Source organism: Cyphellophora attinorum (assembly GCF_001299255.1).
Source record: "Cyphellophora attinorum strain CBS 131958 chromosome Unknown Contig6, whole genome shotgun sequence".
NCBI lineage: Eukaryota > Fungi > Ascomycota > Eurotiomycetes > Chaetothyriales > Cyphellophoraceae > Cyphellophora > Cyphellophora attinorum.
The window spans coordinates 892,914-918,033 of NW_017253234.1; the positions used below are offsets into that span (position 1 = coordinate 892,914).

Below are 25,120 nucleotides of genomic sequence, written 5' to 3' on the forward strand. Positions count from 1 at the left end.
ATCCCTTGATGCGTCTCTCGATGCCCTTCTTGACGCCTCAATTGATGCCCGTCGTGACGCCTCTATGGATGCCCGTCTTGATGCTTCTTGGGACCGACGTCGAGCTGCTGCTGCTGATGATGACGATGAAGATGTCATCAAGAACATGGGAGCTGCAAATATGGCCGGGCTGTAGGCCGTAGTAGCCGCACAGAAAGTCATGATCGGGACGGGGACTGGACAGTGGTGCACTTATGCGCGGCAGAACAGTGCTTGTAAAGATGACGACTTGAATCGCTGATGAGTCTATTTCTGTGTTTTGAACATGAATTGGTATTGATAGGAACGCGAGAGGAGCGAGTGACACCCGTGGAACGTTTCATCGAAGGTGCTAGGCGCCTGCAATACATGTCCACAGCACAAGCTTGGATCAGGAAAGTGCGACCGACCTCAGGCTGGACTCATGCTCAAGGTACTTCCCACGTCATAGTGTGAAGAGGCAGGTACGACCTCGTAGCTGCGGTGAAGGGCTCAGGCTGAGTGAACACCACGACACGTTAATGGCCAAGGCACCTATGCGCATCTGTTGCCACGCCAGCCAGCGTACGCAGCGGGCTCGACGATGCCCTTATGCTCTGTGGACCTTTTGCTCGCATGTCTGGTGTTATTGACTCTCTGCCGAAGCACGTTGAACGCGGCGTCCGCGCACACCTCCGCCGTAGCCTTGATGCACCCCTGGCGCAGCTCTAAAGGGACTGCCCTTGCTGTTCCGTCTGTGCATCAACATCAAGGAGTCTGTATGCCTTTGCTAGTGCTTGACTCGGCTAGATCCATAGGTTTCTTGGTGATCGTGATGCCGTTGTCCTCGCCTTCCAATTTGTTCCCACAAGCTTTCGGCCGAACATTCATCCCATTGAGTGATAGCTGATGGGCCTCATGGTCGACTATGCCGTCTTAGAAATCCGCAGAGCTGCGGCGTGAACAAGGCATCGTCGCTCGGAGGACGATTTTGTGTGTCGTTCAATCATGTCTCGAGCTCATTCATGCATCCTGCGCTTGCCTGCCTCCTTCTCCAGCCTTCTTCTTGGTGGGATCGTATTGCAGCAATTTGTCGATGAGGTCCACGTGTGTCATGAGCATACGTCGGCAACAGTAGCGCGTGCACCCAAGCTTCGTCATTGCGTCTCCATCAGATATGCCCTGCTCGAGATAGGCGATGTACTGCTCGTACAGGTCTGCGACAACCTAAGAAGTCGTCAGTATGCCTGGTTCACGAGTCTAGGAAAGCGGAGACTCACCTTGCCGCAGGAGAAGCAGCGAATTGGGATGATCATCTTGTCGTGATCGCGCCGTCGACAGCGAAAGTACTTCCTATGTCGAGTGGGTTGAGACGGTATCAAGCATAGAGTGCTTTGAAAAGAACGAGCGAAGTTGATCAGATAAATTATGCAAGGCCCGTTCTACGGAAGACGAGAAGGATCACTTAGGCAACAAATCGGCGAGACATCTGGCGACTTTTTTGCCCACCTGAATCAATTCATCGTGAAGACAATACTTTTCGCAGTCTACCACTTCACCGCGTCGACAAGAGCCTCCTCACTGGTACAGCTCGCGATCGACACTCGAAACACACCCGGCCGATTGCGCGATGTCTCTGGACACAAACCTCGCCCATTCGCGCACGATCTAACGAAATATCGAGGCCACCGGCAAGACCGCAACCATGGCGACGACGAGCTCTATGTTCATGTATAGTCTGACTATCCAGCCGCCATCAGCAATCACATCTGCAGTCTTGGGTCAATTTTCCGGTACAAAAGAGCAGCAGATCGTCACTGCGTCGGGCTCGAAGCTCACCATACACAGGCCCGATGCCAACCAAGGCAAAATCTCGCCGCTCTTCACACAGGACTGCTTCGGCATCATTCGAGGATTGGCAGTCTTCAGAGTAGCTGGCAGCAGCAAAGGTATGTTCCAAACTCCTCTCCAAACGAGCACTTAGTGATTGTTGCGACATAGCACACACGCGAGTGTACAACCAGTCTTGTCTATCTTTGAAGAACAGAGGCTAACATTTGCAGATTATTTGATCGCCACGTCCGACTCCGGTCGCATAACCATCCTCGAGTATGTCCGTGAGCAGAACCGATTCAACCGAGTCCATCTCGAGACATATGGCAAATCGGGCATACGCAGAGTCATACCCGGCGAATATCTTGCGGTCGACCCTAAAGGCAGAGCCTGTATGGTTGCCTCGGTGGAGAAGAACAAGATCGTCTATGTTTTGAACAGGAACGCTCAGGCTGAGCTAACAATATCTTCGCCCCTCGAGGCTCACCGACCCCAGACGATCGTCTATGACCTGATCGCCCTGGATGTCGGTTACGAGAACCCCATTTTTGCTGCCCTCGAGGTCGACTACACCGAATCCGACCAGGACCCTTCAGGACAGGCCTTCGACGAACTCGAGAAGATGCTAGTCTTCTACGAACTGGATCTTGGCCTTAATCACGTCGTTCGCAGGTGGGCTGAGCCAGTCGCTCGAAGTGCCAGCCGGCTGTTCCCAGTGCCTGGTGGAGCAGATGGACCGAGTGGTGTACTGGTATGCGCCGAGGACAACATAACATATCGAAACTCAAATCAGGACGCATTTCGTGTTCCAATTCCACGACGGCGGGGTATACTGGAAAATCCTGATCGGCAACGTTCCATCGTCGCTGGTGTCATGCATAAGCTCAAGGGCCAATTTTTCCTACTTTTACAGACTGAAGATGGAGACATGTTCAAAGCCACAATCGACATGGTTGAGGACGACAATGGTCAGCCCACAGGCGAAGTGAAAGCCTTGAAGGTCAAATATTTCGACACTGTACCGGTTGCCAACAGCTTGCACATCCTCAAGAGTGGGTTTCTATTCGTCACCGCGGAAGGGGGCAACCATATGTTCTATCAATTCGAAAAATTAGGCGACGATGACGATGAGACCGAATTTTCAAGTGATGACTATCCCTCAGATCCAACCGAAAGATACGAGCCGGCTTATTTCCATGCACGGTCACTGATCAATCTTGCTCCACCACAGATGATCGATTCCGCAAATCCTTTGATGGATGCCAAAGTCGCAAATCTTCTTGACGAAGACGCCCCACAGATCTACTCAGTATGCGGAACCGGCGCACGAAGTAGCTTCAAGACACTCAAGCATGGTCTTTCGGTTTCCGAAATAGTCGAGTCAGAACTGCCAGATCGACCAGAAGCTGTATGGACGACAAAGCTTAGCAGAGACGACGAATACGATGCGTACATTGTCCTCTCGTTCAAGACCGGAACGCTGGTCCTGAGCATCGGCGAGACTGTCGAAGAAGTCACAGATACAGGATTTCTGTCCACTGCACCAACGCTCGCTATTCAACAGCTTGGCGAGGATGCTTTGCTGCAAATCCATCCCAAAGGCATTCGACATATCCGTGCCGATAAGAAAGTCAATGAGTGGCCAGCTCCCCAGCACCGATCCATCGTCACTGCCAGTACCAACGAAAGGCAAGTCGTGGTAGCACTAAGCTCGGGTGAGATTGTCTATTTCGAGCTCGACAGCGATGGATCGCTAGCCGAGTACGACGAAAGAAGAGAAATGACTGGTACGGTAACATGCCTGAGCTTGGGCGAGGTCCCGGAAGGACGTGTCCGGAGCTCTTTCCTGGCCGTCGGCTGTGATGATTCTACCGTCCGCATCCTCAGCCTGGACCCAGATTCCACCTTGGAGAACAAATCTGTCCAAGCCCTGACTTCAGCTCCCTCGGCTCTTTCGATTCTGGCCATGACAGATTCTGTATCAGGTGGAACGACGTTATACCTGCACATCGGACTCTACTCAGGCGTCTACCTCAGGACTGTGCTGGACGAAATTACTGGTGAATTATCCGACACTCGTACTCGATTCTTAGGTCTCAGGCCTGTGAAGCTCTTCCGGGTCACAGTAGCTAGCCAGCCCGCGGTCCTCGCGCTGAGCTCACGACCATGGCTGGGATACAGCGACCCGCAAACGCTCGGATTTATGCTCACACCGCTTGACTATGCTCCGCTTCAATTCGCCTGGACGTTTAGCAGCGAACAGTGTGTCGAGGGTATCGTTGGCATCCAAGGCCAAAATTTGAGGTACGTCAGGTTCTTCTCCTTCATTCTCACACTTCACATGATGATCATCACTATGCTCTTTCCGAGGACAGCACCGTCGCTGCGGAGACTCTTTAAAAATTCCAATTGTTCCTTCTGAAAATTATTCTTTGCAAAATGTTTGCTGCTTCTCAGTTTTGAACACATTACTGACTTGAATATAATTTAGGATTTTCACGATCGAGGATTTGTCGCGAAACCTACTCCAAGACAATATTTCGCTAGCATACACGCCACGCAAGTTCGTCCGACATCCAGATCAGCCCCTGTTCTACGTCATCGAAGCAGACAACAACGTTCTTGCGCTCAGTACACGTACTCAATTGATCGCCGACTCCAACGCAGTCAATGGTGACGCCACACCATTACCGCCACAAGAATTCGGGTACCCCCGCGGCACAGGCCACTGGGCATCGTGCGTGCAGATCATCGACCCAGTGTCAGCGAAAGACGTCCTATTCACTCTGGAGCTCGAAAACAATGAATGCGCCACGAGCATAGCCATCGCACCATTCGCTGGGCAGGACAACGAAGCCTTCTTGGTCATCGGAACAGCCAAAGATCTTGTCGTCAATCCACGATCACACAAGGGCGGCTTCCTACACGTCTACAGATTTCACGAAGATGGAAAAGAGCTGGAGTTTATTCACAAGACGAGCGTTGACGAACCTCCGACAGCACTTCTTGCATTCCAGGGCAAGCTTCTGGCAGGTGTCGGAGCCAATCTCCGGATATACGACCTTGGAATGAAGCAGATGCTTCGTAAGGCCCAGGTTCAAGCCGGAACCAACGTTATCGTAGGCCTACAGACACAAGGCAGTCGAATCATTGTGAGCGACAGCCAGGAAAGTGTCACATATTGCGTCTACAAGTATCAGGAGAACAAGCTTATCCCTTTCGCGGACGATGTGATTGCTCGGTGGACTACCTCGACCGCCATGGTCGATTACGAGACAGTAGCAGGAGGCGATAAGTTTGGCAACATATGGCTGCTACGTTGTCCTCAAAAAGCGTCCGAAGAGGCAGATGAAGAGGGTTCTGGCGCTCACCTCCTACACGAACGACAATACTTATCAGGCGCTCCCAATCGGCTGAGTCTGGTAACTCACTACTTCCCTGGAGACATTCCAACAAGCATACAGAAAACGAGTCTGGTAGCAGGTGGCAGAGATGTCATCTTCTGGACCGGTCTGCAAGGCACTCTCGGCATGCTCGTGCCCTTTGTCAGTCGAGAAGACGTTGACTTCTTCCAGAGCTTGGAGATGCAGCTTTCCTCGACGACCGGCAATCCGCCATTGCTGGGCAGAGACCACCTTATGTATCGATCATACTACGCTCCCAGCAAAGGCACCATCGACGGGGATCTGTGTGAGACATTCTTCCTCCTTCCCAGCGACAAAAAGCAAATGATTGCTGGCGAGCTTGATCGGACGATTCGGGAGATCGAGCGCAAAATCTCGGATATGAGGACGCGCGTGGCGTACTAGCTGGAACTTGTACACTATGGAAAGAGATATCGGACACGAGTGCATGAGTAATGCATGAATATACCCCTACCCGGCTAAGTGCCACAGTCTCAAAAGCTTTTCTGCCACCATTGTTTTCCGGACTACGTTTGAGATCGTACGTCTCACGCCTTGCTCGGTCTGCTGTCATCAGTCGCATTGATCTTGAGCTGGATGCTGCTCGATCCTTTTCAAGGAATCTGGGCATGTACGAGACAAGATCAAACACCCATCTGCCGACTTTTGAGTACGACCACATCGTTCTTCACCCTGGTGACGGTCGTAATTATATGGCAGAACAACCACAGATTCCCTCGCTCAGGGAGGTGGCGTCATGTCCAGACCCTGTACAGTAAGCTGGAAAGCGTCCATACGTGAATAGTGCCCTGACGCATCGAAATCCAATCTTCCACGATCGCACTCGTCGAAGTCGATCTCCGCGTAAAGCAACTCTTCGTCCTTGTTCCAGACCGGTCCAACGACCGTCTCCCCCATGGGATTGACAATGCATGAGCCGCCAGCTGAGGCGAACTCCTTCGGATCCTCCTCCACCGCACCAGCCCCGGTCTCCTCGAGCGGACTTTCGTCTATCGCATTGCTCTTCGCACGCCAGACAATTTCGTGGTTCTCTTGCGTGCGCGTGCTGACGGACGAGCGTCTCCTTCCATCGACCGGTGGGCTGCTGGGTGGCGCAGTCCCATTGACAGCTCCATCGTGTCCACCTGCCGTGCCATTGCTCTCCTTTCCAGTAACCCAAGCTGGCAAGTCCGCACTCTTGATACACTGGTTGCCACTGACAACCCAACACCTCCCCTCACACGCGATCGTCCTCATCAAACTCTCCCACGTCCCCCTGGGATCAGCCGTTGGCGCCAGCCACAAATTAACACCCTGCGAGTACAACGCATACCTCAACAGGGGCATATAGTTCTCCCAACAGATGACCGCACCCATCACCACTCTCACGCCCTTCACATGCGCCACCACAGCCCGCAGATTGCTCGGCTGGCCCTGCGCCCACACCAACCGCTCCGTCCCCGTTGGCATCACCTTCCGGCGCTTCGCAATCGTGCCCTTGACAGGATCAACATACACTACAGCACAATACAGACTCCCGCCCGCACGCTCCACCATACCCACGACAAGAAAGACGCCCGTCTCCCGACTCACATTCTCCAAATACTCCCTCGTCCCATCCCCTCTCTTCCCACTCTCCGCATCGACCTGCAACTCCCGCCGCAGCCACCGCTCCTCCTCTCCCTTAGCGGTATCGCCCAGGTCAACACAGCTCTTGAAGTACTGCAGAAACTGCTCGCGGCCCTGCGTCGTGCGGCTGCCAATGGCCGCGCCGAAGTTGCACGTGCGCGGGTAGCCACCCAGGAAGGCTTCGGGGAAGAGGAGGATGCTGATGTTCTTTTCGGCGGCGACTTGAGTGTGTTTTCGGAGAAGCGAGAGGGTCTTGGGTGTCGTGGATTGCGTGTGCACTTGGGCAACGCCGACTGTGAGTTTGGAGGGCATGTTGGGTGGTCCTTGTGGTAAGAGCTTGTTTGGTGGACTGCTGTTGTCTGAAAGAGCATGTACGTTGGGACCAGCGCTCTTATATAGCTATGTATTGTGAGTACGAGCAGTCACAATTGTTTCTCTACGTCGACCTCGAGTACGGCTTTCTCAGCATCAAGCAGTCGTGTTACCCCAACTCAACCCCTCCTACAGCGCTACAGCGCCGAGTTGTCATTGGGGAAACTTCCGCGCCCCGATGGATTTCCCATTGGCTCGAGCGGCGACTGCGCGGGGCCGTGGCCAAGCGGCGGGGAGGGCAAAGACTCGGGATCGTTGCCGACCGCATCGACATCGAGTAAAGGCTCTACGGCCTAAGCGACTGAAGGGACTCCGGGAATCATGGGATGGCCACGGCGTCTTCGCGTAGGTACAATCGCATCCATTAAGGCAGGTGCAGTGGAGAAAAGCACAAGTTGTGAACAGTCTATCCATTCAGCGGCCCGTGTTACGTTAAATGCATGCTCGGATGTGCCCTCTCGGATCACGCACTCCGAAAGCAAAAAGACATGCTAGTCGCCTCTAACGACTCATCCTGATACACGAGGGCATAGACATAGTGCGGCAGTACGTAGCCCCAGGCAGACAGCACCACAACTTTCGTCAGGAACAGAAGATCATTCACCACCACCACCATCACCATCATGCCCGACTCCCACAACTTCATAGTCGGCACCTTCAACACACCCCATCTATACACCCTGAGTTTCACCCCTCCATCAACCTTGACCATCCTAGCCAAGCACAACGCCGTCGGCTCACACTCATGGCTACACCTCAACGAATCCAAAACGAACCTCTACGCCACAGCCTGGACCGAGCCACCATCCGTAGCCGCCTATAAGATCAACGACTCAGCAGGTAAATCCGTCTCACAGATCTCGCTGGCCCACACGGCAACACGATCAGGCTACGTAACCGCCACCAAGACCGCGTTGTTCTCCGCTGGCGGACCGTCCGGGGAGGTCTTCTCGCTTGACCCAGAGAGCGGCGCCATCATTCAACCGTCATCGGAAAAGCCCGACTCAAACCATCCAAACGGCACCAACACCTCATCCAAAATCCAACCACTCCAAACCCTCTCCTTCATCGACGCAGAGAACAAGCAGAACGCAGGTAACGCGGTCCTCGACTTCGGCGGCCTCCGCCACGGCGCCCACTCCACCGACCTCTCCCCCAGCGAACATGCCCTCTACGTAGCCGACATCGGCCGCAACTGCATCTGGACGTACTCCGTCTCCCCTACTAACGGTACCCTCACCCTCGGCGAGAAACACATCAGTCCGCGACCGGACGACGGGCCGCGACACGTGTGGCCGCATCCGAATGGGAAGGTGGTGTATTGCTTGCAGGAGCATACAAGCATTGTGGACGTGTTTGAGTGTGATGAGGCAGGTGTGAAGTTGACGTGGGTGCAGGGCAGGAGGATTGTGCCGAAGGAGCACGGGAAGGAGTTGTTTTGGGCGGATGAGGTGAGGACGAGTTTGTCGAATGGTGGGAGTCCGAAGTATCTGTATGCTAGTACGCGGGGTCTGAAGGAGGGGGTCACGCCGGGGTGGGTGGCAGTCTATGCGCTGGACGTGAATGGGCTCATCACCTCGACTGGCTCGGAGACAGCAGAAGACTCGAAAGACGAGCACAACCAAAATGGTCTCCTAGCGCTATGGGAAACGCCTACGTCCGGCGGCTGGGCGAACGCGGTCCAGCCTGGGCCGACGGTGGATGGCGTGGAGTATCTGGCACTGACGGATAGCGAGAAGGGGTATGTGATGGTGTTGAGCTGGGATGGGCGGGAGATCAAGGAGGCTGCAAGAGTGAGATTGGAAGGCGGTGGAGATAAAGTTGAAGGCGCAGCTACTGCTGTTTGGTTGTCGTAAGAGCAGGAGTGATGAGGTCGGACTGCTGCTATCCAGAGGGGAATAGCAGAGACTACGCTGAGACCAGATCCCTGAGGAAGTCCCTTATATCCGGTGGTCAAGATCACCACCAGGAATGCAAGAACTTTCTAGACGATTCGTGTCGGGTGTGTCCATTGCTCTATTCATTTACTGCACGTGGATTGCCTGCTGTCATCAGAATGGGTGGCCTTCCCGGTATGGTTCTGAACCCAGTGGTAACGATGATTGCCCCTGTCAGCAACTAACATATCACGTCAAGCCAATGCGCCGTGGTATTCGTATCGTCACCCTTCAATGCAAGATCTTCATGCAACCTCCATAGTAGTCATGTTCTGCCCCAAATCACTGGCGAGAAGTGTTGGTCTCCAGATACTCCTCTACCTACGAAGGTTGGCTGAACAACCACTCCAAAGCACCATTCACATCACCGCCTGACCTCGACAATGCCTGAATATTCTGATCGAAGTTGTGGAAACCCATCTCGTTGAGCTGTCGCAGCTGCGTTGAAAAGCGTTCTTCTGGTGGAGGATTATCCGGAGGGCCACCAAAGCCTCCTCCAAGACCTCCTCCCATTCCCATCTGTGCAAGCATGTTCATCCAATTTGCCTGCTGCGCATTGCCGTCTGTGCCCGTACCGGTGGCTCCACCTGTACCTGCTGTTGCGGAAGGATCTTGGGGATTGGGGTTGAACCCACCGCCAAATGCTTGTAACAAGTTTCGCATGGCTTCGGGATTCTGCATGAAGGGATTATTTGCCATGAAGGGATTCTGGGCGAATGGGTTGGCCGTGTCGGAAGGCGTGTTGTTCGTGTTCTGACCATCTTGACCCTGCTGCTGTGGCTGCTGACCCATGAGAGCAGCGAAGGGATTGGCGCCGGCACCGCCGCCCATCAAAGCAGCGAAAGGATTCTGACCAGGAGCACCACCGAATGGCGATGGGTTGGCCGGCTGAGTTTGTCCCTGTCCAGGCTGCGCTGGATCTGTGGTAGTGGTAGCACCTGGAGCAGGGAAAGCGTTTTGCGCCGAACCCATACCGCCCATCATCTGTTGCATCTGTAGCATACCTCGCATGGTTTCCGGGTCAGTCATCATGCGTCTGAAGTGTTCGGACTGTAACATCTGTCGTGCAGCCGGGCCCATAGCTCTGAATTCGGGGTTTGAATTGATCATCATGTCGATGAATTGTGGGTTGTTCAGAGCCTCTCTCATTGTGCTTGCGAAGTGGGGATCTTGCAGTTGGCGGATCATGTCTTCTTGTGTGGGAGGGTTTCGTAGCTGTTCTAAGTTGGGGAGACCAGCGAAGCCAGCATATCGTGCGCCTGTGAGACCAGCCAAAGGATCGTTACCAGTGCCAGCGGCGAGGTTCTGTGGTACACCTGGCACAGCAGCTGGCGTTGGTGATGAAGTGTTGGCTGAGGGTTGTGACGTGGCGGGGTTCTGTCTCTGGTTGCTTGCGGCGCTCTTGACCAAATGCATGGTATTGCCGTCTTTGACGTTGTACATGGCTAGAGTATCGCCATCCTTGAGAACCTTGCCGCTGTAGATGAGGCGCTGAGCGTTGGCAGGAACGTTGGCATACTCTGCAGTGGCAAGCTTGGCCTTGAGATCGGCGACGGTGGTGGACAGTGGCAGTGAGAAGTTGTATTTGGCATTGCCAGTGGACTTGACGTTGAACGAGACTGAGGCGTCCTCCGAGGGTGCGGAAGTGTCTGCCATTACGGCGGCAACAACCAGGCCTGGACTAGACCGTCGACGTGCGCGATGAGATACTAGTATTGGCAAAGTATGCTTGGAAATCAGATGTGGAGGTCGAGCTGAGTGTCGTGGGCTGAAGGACACTTCAGAGACTGAGATATACTGGACTTGAATACAATGGACGCAAACTTTTGTCAGTGACAACCTTGACTTGACTGAATGTTTGCGCCGGGAATCTGCAGTTCGCGGGATGTGCCTTCCAGGTTGAGGTCATCCGCGGTCGTCCATGTGTTTCGGCGTTTGGCAGCTGCATATCGTCATTCCCCACTGCAGCAGGCACACCTAAAGACCGTTGACGCATGTGCCCCGTCTCGTATGCCGTATCCAATTCCATGGTGGTTATGCGGAGACCCGCTGAGCCACCAAACGTCAAAAGTGGAATGCAAAGTTGGAGAAAAATATTTGAAAAGTTGATGAATACGAAGCAGTGACTTGCTGCTTGTGTGTGATAGAGGGCAGCCACGGGTAATCTACTACTGTGTCCTGCATGCCAATTTGCCATGTCGCAGGGTAGCAAGAGGAAGGCCACGGAGGCCTTCGAAGCCGTTCAGGACCACGAGCAGCAAACATCAAAGAAGCGGAGGAATCGTAAGAACAAGCACAAGCGCCAGGAATCCGGCGACAACGACGATGCTGCCCAACAGCTTCAGCGGGAATCACAGCAGTCAGGGATCAATTCGCCTTCACCTGTCGGCGACCCGGCATTCGCTACTTCCGCAGTCAGAAAGCCCAAGAGGCGCAAAAGCAAACGCAAGGACCAGCCATCCTCTGAAGCAAGCCCACCGGTGGAGACTTCAGACGAACGACGGGATGGTGAGCCTACCGAGCCGCTTGGAGGAGACGACCATCTACGACAGAATGATGATATGCACGGCAGAAAGGAGCCGGAATCGCAGAGGAAAAGGAAGAAGAACCGAAGGGGTGGCAAGAGATTGAATAAGCACGCCGACCAAGACAAGGACATCTCTGCTGGACTTGAAGCACGAATTGAACGCCCAGAGGTGGTCGATCTTGCTCAAATCGCTCAAGCACTCGAACGCGTGAGCAACTCTTCAGACGATGTAGCATCTGTTGAAAGACTTGCCAAATCCAGGCCGCTCGAAGACCGAATCGAGAAGCCTACGGTGCCCAAAAAGAGGAGGAAGCATAGGCCCAAGTCAAGGCCAGACGAAGCGCTCGTCAGCGATCAAGAATGGTCGTTATCAGACGCCACAGCTGGATCTTTCTTAATCCAAGATCCTCTTCTCACAGATGACGACAAGCATGTCATACTGCCTACTCGGAACGGAGTACGCATCTACTCAGCAGCAACTTCCTTACTTGTCAGGACACTTTCCATGGGTCATCGAACAATCTCAACATGCACGTTCGCCAAATCCGACCCAGCCATACTTTTCGTTGGGAATACCGACGGAACAATCACTCAATGGGACTGGACTAGTGGTCGACTACTGCATCAATGGAAGTCCTCCAAAGGTCTGCGACGTCTGATATCCATGATTTCAAGAGGACCTGCCGATTCCGAACTTGTCATAGCACTCCATGACCCGACTTTCGAGGACCGACGTCTCATTGTCTATGCACTTGATCCAGATAACAAAAAGGCGACGAACATACAGCTACTCATGTCGAGGACTGGACTCAATCCCGAGATCCAGCTTTTCGAGGAGGCAGGCATCATTATCGTCTCTGCTCTTAGCCGTCTCATTATTGGCAGTTCAACGAGCTTCCAGATCCCCAACTACACACAGTCCACTCCAACATGGCGGGAATTCCCTCTCCCGAGCAACGTCTCATGCGTCGATGGCAGAGTCTCTGACGTCCAAGCCAAACCACCACGCAAGCGACTGGATGTCGTCGTCGGCCTCAATGACGGATCCATCTTGCTCTACGAAGACTTGCTTCACAAGCTTGTCAGCAAGGAAAAGAAGAAAGAAGGGTCGATCAATGCTCGTTCCCTGAATTGGCATCGAGCTGCTGTCAATACAGCCAAGTGGTCTCGCGACGGCAATTATGTGATCTCTGGTGGCAGCGAGACCGTCCTTGTCATCTGGCAGCTCGATACCAACAAGCAGCAATTCCTGCCTCATTTGTCCACCGACATCGTGCGGTTGACTGTGTCGAAGAGAGGCTCTTCGTATGCTCTTCACCTTGGCGACAACTCCATCATGGTTCTTTCGACGTCAGACTTGTCACCAACGGCCAATATAGCACTCTTGGCCGGCGGTCGTGCTCTGAACGGCAGGATGCCAACGGTCGCAGACCACACAAAAGCCGGCCATCTGCTAGCAGCAGTGCCACGAGCGAATACGTCGTCAGATCAGACTTCCATTTTGCAGACCTACGATTTCTCGTCAGATATGCAGATCTCACGTCAAGCTCTGACTCGCAATCTGACAACCACCGTCAATGTCGGTCCCGAAGGACAGCAGATCAAAGAGCCCAGTATATCACATCTTGGTATGAGCTATGAAGGGCGGTGGCTTATGACTACGGAGCAGTGGCGCCCAGCCGTTCGTGATTCGAGTGGTGTCCTTCTCGCCGAGGACGCAGACTCTAGCCGCCGGGGCTTCGAGACGTCCTTGAGATTCTGGTCCAGAAACGAAGATGAGAACGACTGGGAGCTCGTCAATCGGGTAGATCAGCCTCACGAGTCCAGCAAGATTCTGGCCTTGTCACAAAATCCTGCCCGTGTCGAGTTTGCCACTACAGCTAGCGATGGCACTGTGTTGTATTGGACGCCGAAGGCCCGGAGACGTGACGGCGTTCCAGTGAGGAACCAGAGCGGACAGCAGCTGTATAATTGGGGCGTCGCCCGAGCTGTTTCCTGTGTCGTTGGGTCCAATATAACCGCGGCCGCACTGTCGTACTCTCAAGATGGCAGTGTTGTAGCAGCGTCATACATGACTTCTGCTGGCCCGCAGTGGACCTACCTGATTCCGGACGCAGCCGACTTGCCCATGCACGGTGTGACTGCATTATTCAACTCGATCAGATCGAGCATTGCAACGACCTTTGTCGACCAACACCTCCTTACCCTTACGTCGACAAGCTTCACCGTATATGACACTGTCAACTCTAGCATCATTAAATCCATCTCGTTGGGCGGCGATCTGTCACTACAGTCCGAATCGAAATGCCACCACCTGGCCGCCAATCCCCTTGACGGGACATTCGCGCTCGGCCTGAACCCATCAGAAGACATCTTGCCCGGTAGAGTACTCGTGTTCGATCTACGGGCAGCATTGGACGACCTAGATCCGAGTCTTGGAACTAGTGAGCTCCACGACGTTACCTCTCCTGCTGTACTCTTCGACGGACTCGTTGACGGGCAAATCACTTCTCTGCTCGCCTCGCCAACATCGCCTGGCTACATTGTCATTGACAGCAGTTCCGAGATCAGACAAGTCCGGGCTGGTTTCTCCAGCAGCAGGAGATCAAAGTCCGGACCCGGCTACAAGCAGGATTCGTTCAAGGGGCTGGACGCAATCTTTGGCAAGTCTTCACCCGCAGAACAGTCCGAGGCACAGAGCCAGCCACCTGCACTGGACACTGATGTAATGGAAATTGACGAAGAGGTTACAGCTGGTAGACCTAAGACTATTGACAACATCTTCGGATTCCAGAGCTCGACTGAGGTGCCGAGTGTGCACGACCTGTTTGAGCGTGTAGTGAGCTTGTTCAGGAAGCCGGAGGCTCAATGGTCTACAACACAGACGCAAGTCGTGCGCGACTAGAATTTTGGGCTGAATCTCACATGTCGCGAGCGCTATGAGGGAAGTTATGGCAATGTCCAGGATAGTATGCGTGGCAGGGTACCTGTTCAATTAGGTAGTGCACTCGTGAGGAGGGCTCCGGAATATAAATGTTAAGCATTCATGCACTCCACCGTCATCGTTCGGGCTTCCTCCAACTTCAACACCCAATCGTAGACGTGATCGAGACAGTCATCCAGCACTCGCACAGATTGTAGAATATCAAAGTCAGCCCCAGATCAGATACCCTTCAATTGCTCGTCCACCACCAGTAGAATCCCTATGTCAACCGCTGCCGCGGGCGGACCGGAAAACAGTCAAGACAGTCTTCCCACCCCACCAGGCACACCTGACGCGGCCTCAGCAAACTGGAACTTGAGTTGGGGACGACGCTTCGCACGAAGAACTAAAACAGGTTGCAAGACTTGTCGCAGGCGTAAGAAGAAATGCGACGAGGCGAAGCCAAGCTGTAAGTCTCGTGCTTTCTGTGCCGGTTGGTCGTGTCAATGAATTGAGCCTGACCGTTGTCATTCCTACTAGGTGACAACTGTCTGAAGTCTGGTCATAAATGCGAGGGATATATCCAACCGGGTCTAAGACGGCAGGAGCTGCGAGACCAGCTGCGAAACGGGACGACGAGCTGGACAGGGAATTAGCTGCACAATCCGGATTTGAGCTTCAACCAGGAAAGGAGGAAACGGTCAAAGGCAGCAGCGTTGAGGATGCTGTCTGCCGCAGTCATTTGGGAGGAGAAGAGGCAGTGACGACGACGGCTTGCACGGAAGACGAGGGCAGGAGGGACAATCGATGACGGGGTTAGGGAAGGAGGGGAGGCAGGGACGCTGAACTACTCACGGAAGGTGCCTCGGGACTTGAGATCATTTCCATGAGATAAGTCACCAGGAAGGAGCGACTGACAGTGGTACGGGGAAGGCTGATTGCGATCCTCATACGTGTGTAGAGCAGGGTAGGGCAGGACAGGACATAATGCAGGGCAGTAGTGGAATGACCGTGCGAGGCAGAGAGCGGGTCGTGCATGGCTTCTACATACCTACACATGATGTCAAAGCCGTCTGCGAGCGTTTCTGCTTGTGTGACAGTGTGTTTTGACTTCAAAGGTTCAGTGTGGATTTGTGTTATCATTTTCACGCAACCGTATATTACACGGTTGCCACCATCGCTAAGTGCAAAGAGCCTTGATCGTTTCTTCGCAAATGCCTATGGTCTTCCGAAAAGTCGCCCAGCCGCAGACGAAGACCTTTGACTGTGTTGATGACAGGAACTCACTGCGATGGCGTTGTCCCTATCATTCGGTAGCCGCTGAACACACGACTCGTCCTTGTGGACCCAAATCTGAGCGAACTTCGCAGCAGGCAGTGAGCACTATTCGGGTGCGAGAGTGTTTCCGGCTGTTCTCCTTCATCGACTGCCACAAGACTAGACCGTCAAAAGAATCTCACCACTCTCGTCGACTCCTCTATGAGCTAGCAATAGCCCGTCGTGCCCGCTGACCCCGCTGTCTCGAGTTCAATCTCGGCTCCTTGACCAAATCCTTTGTCTTGCTAACCTCCTCCGCACCTTCAGTCAAGATCAACTCCACGTGGCAGGGGTTGCTCATGTAAGGGTTGATGCGACCGTGGGCACGGTATGTGCGACGACGCTGCTTGGGAGCCTGGTTGACTTGGATGTGCTTGACGACGAGGTTGCTGGTGTCGAGACCCTTGGTGTCGGCGTTGGCCTCGGCGTTCTTGAGGAGATCGAGGAGGAATTCGGCGGACTTGACTGGGTGACGGGCCTTGGAGACGCCGAAGTTCTTGCCTGTTGTGCAATCGCGATGTCAGCATAAGTGTTTCTCGATTGTCTCGTAGAGTGTCTGAGTAGAGCCATGCGAGCGATGATCCATGCAGCGGCTTTCCTGCTCTTTTGTAGAATTCTCTCAACCCAGTTTCACGTACCTTGAGCGCTTCTTCCAGTGCTACCAGCATACCGACGCATAGGCACACACTCCTTCAACTCTTGCACATTCTCGAGGTATTTGATTGCGCGCTGAACTTTCCAGCCGTTGATGGCCTGGGCGGTCTCGCGAGTGTTCTTGAAGCTGACACGCAGGTACGAGCCACGCGAGCGAGCGGACTTCGCAGGTGTGATGTGTTGGGGGGCGTAGCGGACCATCTTGTCGGTGTTGAGGTAAGATGAGTCCTTGAGAGAAGAAAATGGTCGTGATCTTCAACCGTGATGAGGTCGAAATGCGCAGTTTAGAAAATCCGAGTCGGCGTGGGCTTTGCCAAGCCTCTCGAACTCTTGGCATCAGACGAGCAAAAAGCGATTCAATATTGGGACACACGTGACCTGGACTGACTCGAACTTCCCATACTGCTACTGCTACTGAGTAGAATAGGTACGTACCCAGGTACTCATGTCGATGCTACTTAAAATCGGGCTCTCTTCTCCAAAGGTCTCGCACTCTATAGGAGAAGCTTGTCTAGTATTGGTCCCCGACTCGACCAAGTGTTTCCAATGTCAGCATTAATCAGAAACGCTACGTCTTCCTCGATGTAGAGCCTCCTTCCTTGGATCGTAATCACCACCCTCTGTCTCTTCTGTGCCACCTCTAGCAGGAGGCACATGGTCCCAATCATCCTCACTTTCAGAAGTAACGTCATCGTAGTCTTCTATACTCGGCATCGCTTCCCCTTCCATGATCTCTGCCTTCGATAACGGAGCCTTTTTGACCTCACCCTTTGATCCATGGTTGACGGCCGCACCTGACATACTACGCTGAGGTGGTCTTGCCGCCGATGCGCCGGGTACTGGCTCCAACATTTGTATGTCATCATCGCTGTCGACCAACTTCCACTTTGGCGCTGGCTGCATCCACGTACTAAGATCAGCTCCCCGCTGTTCGTCCGCGTCTTCCTCATCATCGTTGCTCTCTTCGTCTGTGGACGCCATTGCTGCCCCGGCCATTTGACTGCTAGGCTTGGGCTTGCTCTCATCGCTGCCAGCATGTCCTTCTCCATACACCGCATCATACTCGGGATCTCCGGGATTGACAAGCTTGCCGTTGATCACTTTACTGCCCTTCTTGCGACCACGTCTCTCGCCAGGCAAGCCCGGTATCTGCACGAACTGATTGTCGATTCCAGGTAGCACTTGCACACCATTGAGAATTTTGAGCTGATTGTGCCACAAATTCAGCGTAGTTTTGTCTCGGACTTCCCAGTAATTGTCGACTTCCAGGCCATTGAAAGACTCGACACCGAGCGCCAATGCTCTTGTATCAGCCCAATACCAAAGGATGTCGTCACCCTCGGGCCTCGGGGTCCTCCTGTCCATCCGTGTAGAGCATTGGCGAGCTGAGATGATGGCCTCGGTATCGTAGTTGAGCTGGGGCTTTTGTTGTTTCTCACTACGTCTCCGCGATCTCCTGATTTCTCCATTCCATAGCCTGACCGCCTTCGGCTCATGGAGCCTTCCGAGCACTTGCTCGAGCGAGACCTCAAAGCGAAGTCCAGGATGGTGCATTGGATACCAAGGACCATAGTCTACCACACCCACTGCTTCAAATATCTCCTTAGCTTCGTACTTCGAGATTGGTGCTGGAAGTGGGCTGTCCTCCGCCCCAGTCTGGAACTCGTAGTGCTCTCGGAAATTTCTCGAGTAGGCTTTTCCAACGAATGATACCCAGATCCGGCTTGCCAGGCCTGGCGACTCTTTCTTGCCATGCTCTTCCTTCATATCATCCAGGTGGAGCCGCACGGATTCCAGCTTGAGGACTTGCGTACACCGCGCTGGGCTCATAGGCGATGACAACCGAACAGTGTCGCCCGTGGTGATCAGCTCGGGACCAAGATAGATGGCCTTGCAATGGATGATCCCATTGGGCCACTGGCCTGTGCACTTCAGCTTCTCGACGAGGGTGAAGCTCGTACAAGTGGTGAGCGCATTAGAGATCGAACGATGCAACTTTGCGGGGTCAATGCCACGCAGTACTGATTGCCACTGTGATAGTGGTCGTACAGATCTCAGCGGAACATATTTGTATTGCTTTGACACCGATTTGCCCTCCAAATCGTTCGGATCTGGTAAGGTCTCCACTCGAAAGCCAGATCTGTTCAGATCTGTCGTTTTCTTTGGTAGCTGCAGGATATCCTGGAAGTCCACTTGGCCGTTCTCAAGGTCGGCATTGGGGACAGCTGTAATCACGCCTGCTCGCCACTGAGGCACGGCGGAGAACCGTCTGTGTTCGTACGAGAAGAACTTTGTGATGCCATCTTTCTTATCTTCGATTAAGTAGTGGCCATCCAGGAAATCGGGAACCCATAATACGACTTCTCCCATCCGAGGTATGAAAGAAGGTTGATGCTCGAGCTGCCTAAGCATCCCGGGTAGAAGGCTGGGGAAGGCATCACTCTCTTCATCATGTTCGGCGCGCCAATCGAGCGAGTTGAGCTCTACGATGTCGTCGTCGATACCCCTGCTGGCGTCTTTAGCAGCGTATAATCTCATGACGAATTTCTTGTAGACATCTTCTGTACCCTCTTCGTCAACAACATCCGGAGCCCCCGCTGATTTGACTTCTCTTCGAGCACGTCGACTTCTTGGGGCATTGTCACTCATGTCCTCGTCGCCTGTACCACTGGCCTGCCGGCGACGACTCAGGAGGGAAGTATCGATCAGTTCTCGTGGGCGGCGCGGTCGTGGAATGACGGGTGCTTTGTTGTTTCTGGAGCACATGTGACATTCACAGCTTCCCTGCTTGCCACCCATCAACCACAAGAAATGAGGCGTGAACTTCTTTATTGAGTCGTAGAATCGTCCTGATGGATGGCCAAAGAGACGTTTGTATGTTTGAGGTCCGCCTGGTTGATCAGTTTCAAAGACACCGTACCCATCAGGCAGTTTCTCAAGCCAGTAGACTCCCACTCGTCCTTTCCATGCCGCTGCCAGATCTTTCTGGTAGTTTGAGGAGTCGCTGGTTCTGTACGGATGTTGGGGCCACTTATTTGGGTCGCCATCTGTGTAAGGTTCTAACTTGAGTTCTTCCCACCCGTCTGGTTTGCTCGCGGGACGGAATGCGAGCCGAGACATGTTTGCTTTTCCCAGATCCAGTTTACTTCTTGCATGTAGATGGGAACATGCCGAGGGCTTCCCGAATTCCTAAGTTTCTGTCATTTAACCACTGTCCGTAATGGTATGATCCTGGCGATCAAGCATGCAGAGGTGTGAAGGTTGTCGTGCTGAGAAGTCTGGCGCTACACGCTAGTCGAGATTGCGAGGAGGTATAGACTCAATTGCTTGCGTCGCACACGATTGTTCGTAAAGATGAGTTGCTAGCAGCCATGTCTGTACCTTCGAATGACCTTCGCTATGGTGCGCTTCCAAGTGAGTCCATGGCGATTTGATGATGCACTGAATGGTATAAGACTGACTGACAACAATGAAATCGACTATCGTGACTTGAATGACGAACGCGCTAAGGGCGTTTGCCTTGAGGCGCTAGCGAAGAAGGCAATTGCCAACGCGGGGCAAGGACACGGGGCACTTTCCTTCACAAATGCGAGTCACCCACTGAGGTCAATAGCCCGTCTTAGGCGGCCTGCATCTACAAATCTCTACTAATGAAGTAAGTTAGAAAACAATTCATCTCTGGATTTAGTCAATTATACCTAGCAGCTCGACGATCATCTCCAAATCGCTTGCTATTGATTCCATGGGTACACGACGATGGCCTTGAAAAGCGGCAGAATATATGAGTGCAAGATACAAACCTTCTGCAACTGCTGGTCTAGCCCTGCGGTCCGCACTCCAGAGGCGTGGCAGCTATGGTCTCGCGCACGAGACACACTCCACGGATCGAAGCAGAGCTGCAGCATCGTTTGTCACCCCTTTCACCGTCAACAATGTAGAGACAGGTATCGTTGTGCTCGTGGTCGTCGACCAGTAAGAGAAGCAACAATGCACCGATGCGGACAGCGGAGGACACTCCTGCTCGCCGCCCGCAGAGCAACCGACTCAAGTCTCTGGCATCTCAGTACGGTTTAGGTCAACGTAGACCATCCTCTTCCGTCTTTTACCCGTCACGAATTTAGCCAGTCCATCATCATCGATATCGTAGTACAATTGCCAGACCTTTGACCGCGGGTCTTCAACAGCAATGAAGAGCTGTTTCTTGGTGAAAGTTATCCTCGATTCGTCCTTCGTCCAGTCCCAAGGTCCAACCATGTGCTCTATGCTCTGCGTCTTATTGCCGTACTTCAGCTCGGCCGTCTCTTTGTCGACATATATCCAGTTCAGAAGAGGCGGCTCCGCACGGGTCTGACTCACGAGCCCGAGTGGCACAGGGTTTCTCTCGCTGTCTGGGTACTCAATATAGAACGCTTCCGCAACATAGCCATCGCGCGACGGATTTGTGGCCTCTGTAGGCCCAAGATAGACCCTGTCATTGCGCAGCACCACTCTGTGACCACGAATGTTCTCTACGCCTCGAAATTCGGCGTCGCATCCTACGTCGATGTAGAACTTCTTCATGCGCTTCTCCTCCTTTTTGCGATCCTCCTGAGTCTTCTGCGCAGAATAGGCCTGTGCAGTCCCTGTGATGGTCGGAATCGCCATAATAATCATAAGTCCAATAACCATCTTTGCGGTCGCTGGTGCGGAAGTGGCGTTCAATCAGGAGGATCGTGGCGGTGCGGATCGTCAATCAGGCATGAGCGCATGTTCATTGGCAGCGTACCGAGAGCCGTAGCACAACAGCACGCTCAACACCGTCGCATATGGGAGTAGCACAATTCGTGAAAGAGCAGCTTGAGGACGATGACGCCGCGTCTTGAACATTGCCTCGCGCCGGCTAATGTTCGGCCTGATCTGATCTCTTGATCCACGTAAATTTCTCGATGTTCGACTTCGCTGGTCTATAGATGCTCTCACACATGTTTTGATAGCTTCGCTTGGTCTAATAACGCAGCACCATGGACGCGCTGAGGCTACTGACCAGATCGACAAACTTGAGACCAAATCAGGCCAAGACAGCAAACAGTACGCCTCTTCCTTCGGAAGGTAATCAAGAACTACCATCGGAACAAATTAATCCCAAGAAGCGGAAAAGAGCCGACGAGGAGAAGCCTCAGGATCTCTCGCCGGAGGAAGTCAGAGAAATCCAAAGCAAGCACAAGATCCGAATTGTTGATCTGCGATTACTCCGCAAAACATCGAAGAAACGGACCAAGAAGCAGCAGAAGGAATATGCTCGAGTATTTCCTCAGCCACTTACCAGCTTTGAGCTGTTGAAATCTCAGTGCCAGGTCTGCGAAGCGATTCAGCGCAATGTCAGGGCACAGGCATACTATGAGCCTAGCGAGGTACAGACAGCCGCCTTGCCTGTGCTGCTCTCAGACCCTGAGAACGCACCAGATCTGTTGACTGTGGCTCCGACTGGAAGCGGCAAGACACTCGCCTTTCTCGTTCCGACCATTGAGAAGATCAGACGAGAGCACAAGTCGTCAAGCGAAAGGCATACGAGGGCCATTATTCTAGCTCCCACCAAAGAACTTGTTGGTCAGATCGTGAATGAGGGACGGAAATTGTGTGCGAATACTGGAGTTACTATCACTGCGGCAAGGAAAGGTATGAAGCTGGCAGAGTCCACGGAAGAGTTTGAAGGCGAAGATGAAGCACACGAATATGACTCAGACAATGACAACGACGGCCGGAATGGCGACGATCACGAGCAGAGCTCGGCCGCTGCTGTCATTAAGACTGACATACTCGTATCAACGCCACTCACCCTTGTCCATGCTCTGGGTTCGTCACCGCTCGCCAAGATCACGACTCTCATACTCGACGAAGCCGACGTCCTACTCGACCCTTTGTTCCGAGAACAGACTCAGTCTATCTGGACAGCCTGCACCTCCACCCTCCTTCGCGTGTCGCTCTGGTCGGCCACCCTTGGTTCTAATGTCGAGGAACTTGCAATCTCCATCATCGCCGATCGTCGGAAAGCCCTATCCATCAAAGACAAAGCGCCTCTCTACCGCATAGTTATCGGTCTCAAAGACTCTTCCCTACCTCACATAACGCATAAACTTATATACGCTGCCACCGAGCCCGGGAAGCTGCTTGGACTGCGCCAGCTACTCCGTCCCTCGCGTCCGTTGCCCACTAACAATAGCACAACACCCACTCAGCAACTAGCAAATATCCGCCCGCCATTCCTGGTCTTTGCTCAAACAATCGACCGTTCCACCGCCCTCTTCACCGAGCTCCAGTACGACATCCCCACTGCTCCCAACACGCCACCACGAATCGCTGTCCTACACGCTTCTCTCTCCTCGCTGTCCGCTCAAGCATCATGCAACGCTTCCGCGCCGGCCAGATCTGGGTGCTTATCACGACCGATCTGCTCTCCCGAGGCGTCGACTTCCGTGGAGTCAACGCCGTCGTCAACTACGACATACCCACCACCTCCGCCAGCTACATCCACCGTGCGGGACGGACGGGGAGAGCGGGCAGAGAAGGCGGTGTCTGCGTGACTTTCTACACAAGGGAGGACGTGAAGTACCTGAAGGCTATCGCTTCGGTCATCAAGTCGTCTACGACTACGTCCGGCACAAAGTCATCGTCCACGGCCGAAGTGGAAGGCATTCCTGCCTGGCTACTACAATCCTTGCCGGACCTAACAAAGAACACCCGGAAAGAGCTTAAGCAGCGTGGCGTGGAGACGAGGCGGGCAATCAAGGAGAGCGACGATGCTGATGAGCGGAGGAGGAAGCGCAAAGCGAGGATCGGGACGAAGAGTGGCTACGAGAAGCGAGAGGAGAACAACAGGAGAGGGATGGTGATCGGGAGTAAGAAGCGGAAAGAGAGGGAGATGGCGGTGGGCAAAAGTGTAGAGGACGAGTCGTTCGAAGGCTTCGATTGATGCTCTCAAACGTACGATTGTTGCATTACGAGAGCCAAGGCCCATTGTGTCCATTGCTGCACTTGCTGCACCGTTATGCTCCTACAGTACAATCATAGCTACCGCAACAAATCCAGCCAAGGCCAAACCAGAGACCTGTACCAAAACGATCGCCGAGCCAGATCCCGAGCTCCCACCAGACCCGCTGGCCGCAGCGCTAGTCGTAGAGCTGCCGCCGCCGGTCGCCGAAGCACTGCTGCCACTACCAGTTCCACTCGCTGACTCGCTTGCACTGCTACTACCTGTCTCACTCGCCGACTCCGATCCTCCACCGCCACTCTTCAGCGTGCCCGCCGTTATCGTCACCGGATAGTACGTAATATCACTACCCGCGAACGTCGTCGTCGTAACCTCCGTCGTCAAACCAGTCCCACTGCCACTCGCATCCCCAGTCGCCGTCAAACCCTCATCCGTAGTCAGCCCGTCTCCAACACCCAGATCGTCCAACGACGCGACCACAGTCTGCTTGCAGGCTCCGGTGGTGGCCGTTGGGCTGCCAGTGAGTTCGCAGCCCACGGTCATAGACTCAACGCCGTAGGAGTAGCCCGCGGCGAATGTAGAGGCTCCCTGGATGACGGTAAAGCCGGAGAAGAGGTTGCAGAGATCTGGCAATTCTGTTGAGTCGTCGCCTGGGGCAGGGTCGCAGCCTATGAGGAGGGTTGTTGCTGTTGCGTCCTGTGGTAGGGGAGGGTGGATGTCAGTGCTAATAAGCGGAGAGTCGCGTGTTGCAGCGGGAGAAGTGCAGCAAGAGGCGGGGCTCCGCCAGTGCCGTGCTGGACGACAGGAGAGATGGGCAAGGAATGTTCGAAACACACTTACATTGTCGACGACCGATGCGAGAAGATTGGCTTGATCTCCTGCTGCTCCGATGGCCAGGACGCTCACGATGGGCCGCCCGGAAGCATCCGCTGTGCTCGATTGTGCGTATACGTGTGACGCGAGAAGCGCGGTAGCTGCTACGCTGTTTCGTAGATGCATTTTGAATAGTTATAGTACTTGATGGAGATATAGACAAGGTAGTAGCGAGAAAGACTAGGTAATGGGAAGGCCGAAGTGATAAGAATCACAACAAGGTGCAGTCCAGTCGCACCGAGACATGATCTTCAGATAGACAATGCTTTTGACATCTCCAGCGCTGGCGCTCGCAAAGCCGTTGCAACGGCTTGTTTCAGCCTACTGTCTGTTTGATGTAGGAGTCGTCTACGAAATTGGACTGCTATTACAAGCCTCCGGCCCAATAGGATGTCAGCATTCGGGGGGCCAGATCTCAGGGGCGCCGAAGACTATCCGAGATCTGCTCTGTGGTGCACTGCCTGATCACTGCAACTGGACCTGCAGACGATAGCGGTGCAGTATTCCATGACGCGAGACCGCCAGCTCGCGTACGACCAAGGAGAAAGGAGAGACCATACACTACGAAAACGGGCCGGATTCAACTTTTGATATTTTCATTTGAGCAACGTCGGCGAGGTGGCCCTCAGGAGACTAGAGCACTATCAGTACTGGTTGTCGAGGCGATGACAGAACGTCTGCCAAAGT

General features: G+C 53.7%; 11 protein-coding genes across 11 annotated transcripts; 4 read left to right on the plus strand and 7 right to left on the minus strand.

Annotated features, from left to right (window-relative positions):
• Window positions 1-1,020: 1,020 nt before the first annotated feature.
• On the minus strand, window positions 1,021-1,313 carry AB675_2061 (DNA-directed RNA polymerases I, II, and III subunit RPABC5; the record flags this gene model as incomplete). The annotated part of the gene is made up of 2 exons (XM_018142001.1): window positions 1,021-1,224; window positions 1,278-1,313. 2 exons carry the CDS (start codon window positions 1,311-1,313, stop codon window positions 1,021-1,023), a joined length of 240 nt encoding a protein of 79 aa, XP_018002626.1.
• Window positions 1,314-1,702: 389 nt separating this feature from the next.
• On the plus strand, window positions 1,703-5,639 carry AB675_2062 (Pre-mRNA-splicing factor rse1; the record flags this gene model as incomplete). The annotated part of the gene is made up of 3 exons (XM_018142002.1): window positions 1,703-1,946; window positions 2,061-4,134; window positions 4,322-5,639. 3 exons carry the CDS (start codon window positions 1,703-1,705, stop codon window positions 5,637-5,639), a joined length of 3,636 nt encoding a protein of 1,211 aa, XP_018002637.1.
• A 336-nt stretch (window positions 5,640-5,975) lies between these two features.
• AB675_2063 (Bifunctional nitrilase/nitrile hydratase NIT4A) lies at window positions 5,976-7,175 on the minus strand (the record flags this gene model as incomplete). The annotated part of the gene is made up of 1 exon (XM_018142003.1): window positions 5,976-7,175. One exon carries the CDS (start codon window positions 7,173-7,175, stop codon window positions 5,976-5,978), a length of 1,200 nt encoding a protein of 399 aa, XP_018002633.1.
• A 683-nt stretch (window positions 7,176-7,858) lies between these two features.
• Window positions 7,859-9,091, plus strand: AB675_2064 (Muconate cycloisomerase 1; the record flags this gene model as incomplete). Its single annotated transcript, XM_018142004.1, has 1 exon — window positions 7,859-9,091. One exon carries the CDS (start codon window positions 7,859-7,861, stop codon window positions 9,089-9,091), a length of 1,233 nt encoding a protein of 410 aa, XP_018002980.1.
• A 402-nt stretch (window positions 9,092-9,493) lies between these two features.
• On the minus strand, window positions 9,494-10,828 carry AB675_2065 (Deubiquitination-protection protein dph1; the record flags this gene model as incomplete). Its single annotated transcript, XM_018142005.1, has 1 exon — window positions 9,494-10,828. The coding sequence occupies one exon, from the start codon at window positions 10,826-10,828 to the stop codon at window positions 9,494-9,496; it is 1,335 nt and encodes a 444-aa protein (XP_018002620.1).
• Window positions 10,829-11,367: 539 nt separating this feature from the next.
• Window positions 11,368-14,604, plus strand: AB675_2066 (U3 small nucleolar RNA-associated protein 17; the record flags this gene model as incomplete). The annotated part of the gene is made up of 1 exon (XM_018142006.1): window positions 11,368-14,604. The coding sequence occupies one exon, from the start codon at window positions 11,368-11,370 to the stop codon at window positions 14,602-14,604; it is 3,237 nt and encodes a 1,078-aa protein (XP_018002719.1).
• Window positions 14,605-16,099: 1,495 nt separating this feature from the next.
• Window positions 16,100-16,794, minus strand: AB675_2067 (60S ribosomal protein L17; the record flags this gene model as incomplete). Its single annotated transcript, XM_018142007.1, has 2 exons — window positions 16,100-16,440; window positions 16,578-16,794. 2 exons carry the CDS (start codon window positions 16,792-16,794, stop codon window positions 16,100-16,102), a joined length of 558 nt encoding a protein of 185 aa, XP_018002890.1.
• A 354-nt stretch (window positions 16,795-17,148) lies between these two features.
• On the minus strand, window positions 17,149-19,713 carry AB675_2068 (uncharacterized protein; the record flags this gene model as incomplete). The annotated part of the gene is made up of 1 exon (XM_018142008.1): window positions 17,149-19,713. One exon carries the CDS (start codon window positions 19,711-19,713, stop codon window positions 17,149-17,151), a length of 2,565 nt encoding a protein of 854 aa, XP_018002858.1.
• Window positions 19,714-20,637: 924 nt separating this feature from the next.
• On the minus strand, window positions 20,638-21,261 carry AB675_2069 (uncharacterized protein; the record flags this gene model as incomplete). Its single annotated transcript, XM_018142009.1, has 1 exon — window positions 20,638-21,261. The coding sequence occupies one exon, from the start codon at window positions 21,259-21,261 to the stop codon at window positions 20,638-20,640; it is 624 nt and encodes a 207-aa protein (XP_018002887.1).
• A 332-nt stretch (window positions 21,262-21,593) lies between these two features.
• Window positions 21,594-23,542, plus strand: AB675_2070 (ATP-dependent RNA helicase ROK1; the record flags this gene model as incomplete). Its single annotated transcript, XM_018142011.1, has 2 exons — window positions 21,594-22,888; window positions 22,969-23,542. The coding sequence occupies 2 exons, from the start codon at window positions 21,594-21,596 to the stop codon at window positions 23,540-23,542; spliced, it is 1,869 nt and encodes a 622-aa protein (XP_018002625.1).
• Window positions 23,543-23,623: 81 nt separating this feature from the next.
• AB675_2071 (uncharacterized protein) lies at window positions 23,624-24,559 on the minus strand (the record flags this gene model as incomplete). The annotated part of the gene is made up of 2 exons (XM_018142012.1): window positions 23,624-24,256; window positions 24,401-24,559. The coding sequence occupies 2 exons, from the start codon at window positions 24,557-24,559 to the stop codon at window positions 23,624-23,626; spliced, it is 792 nt and encodes a 263-aa protein (XP_018002700.1).
• Between the last annotated feature and the right edge of the window lie 561 nt (window positions 24,560-25,120).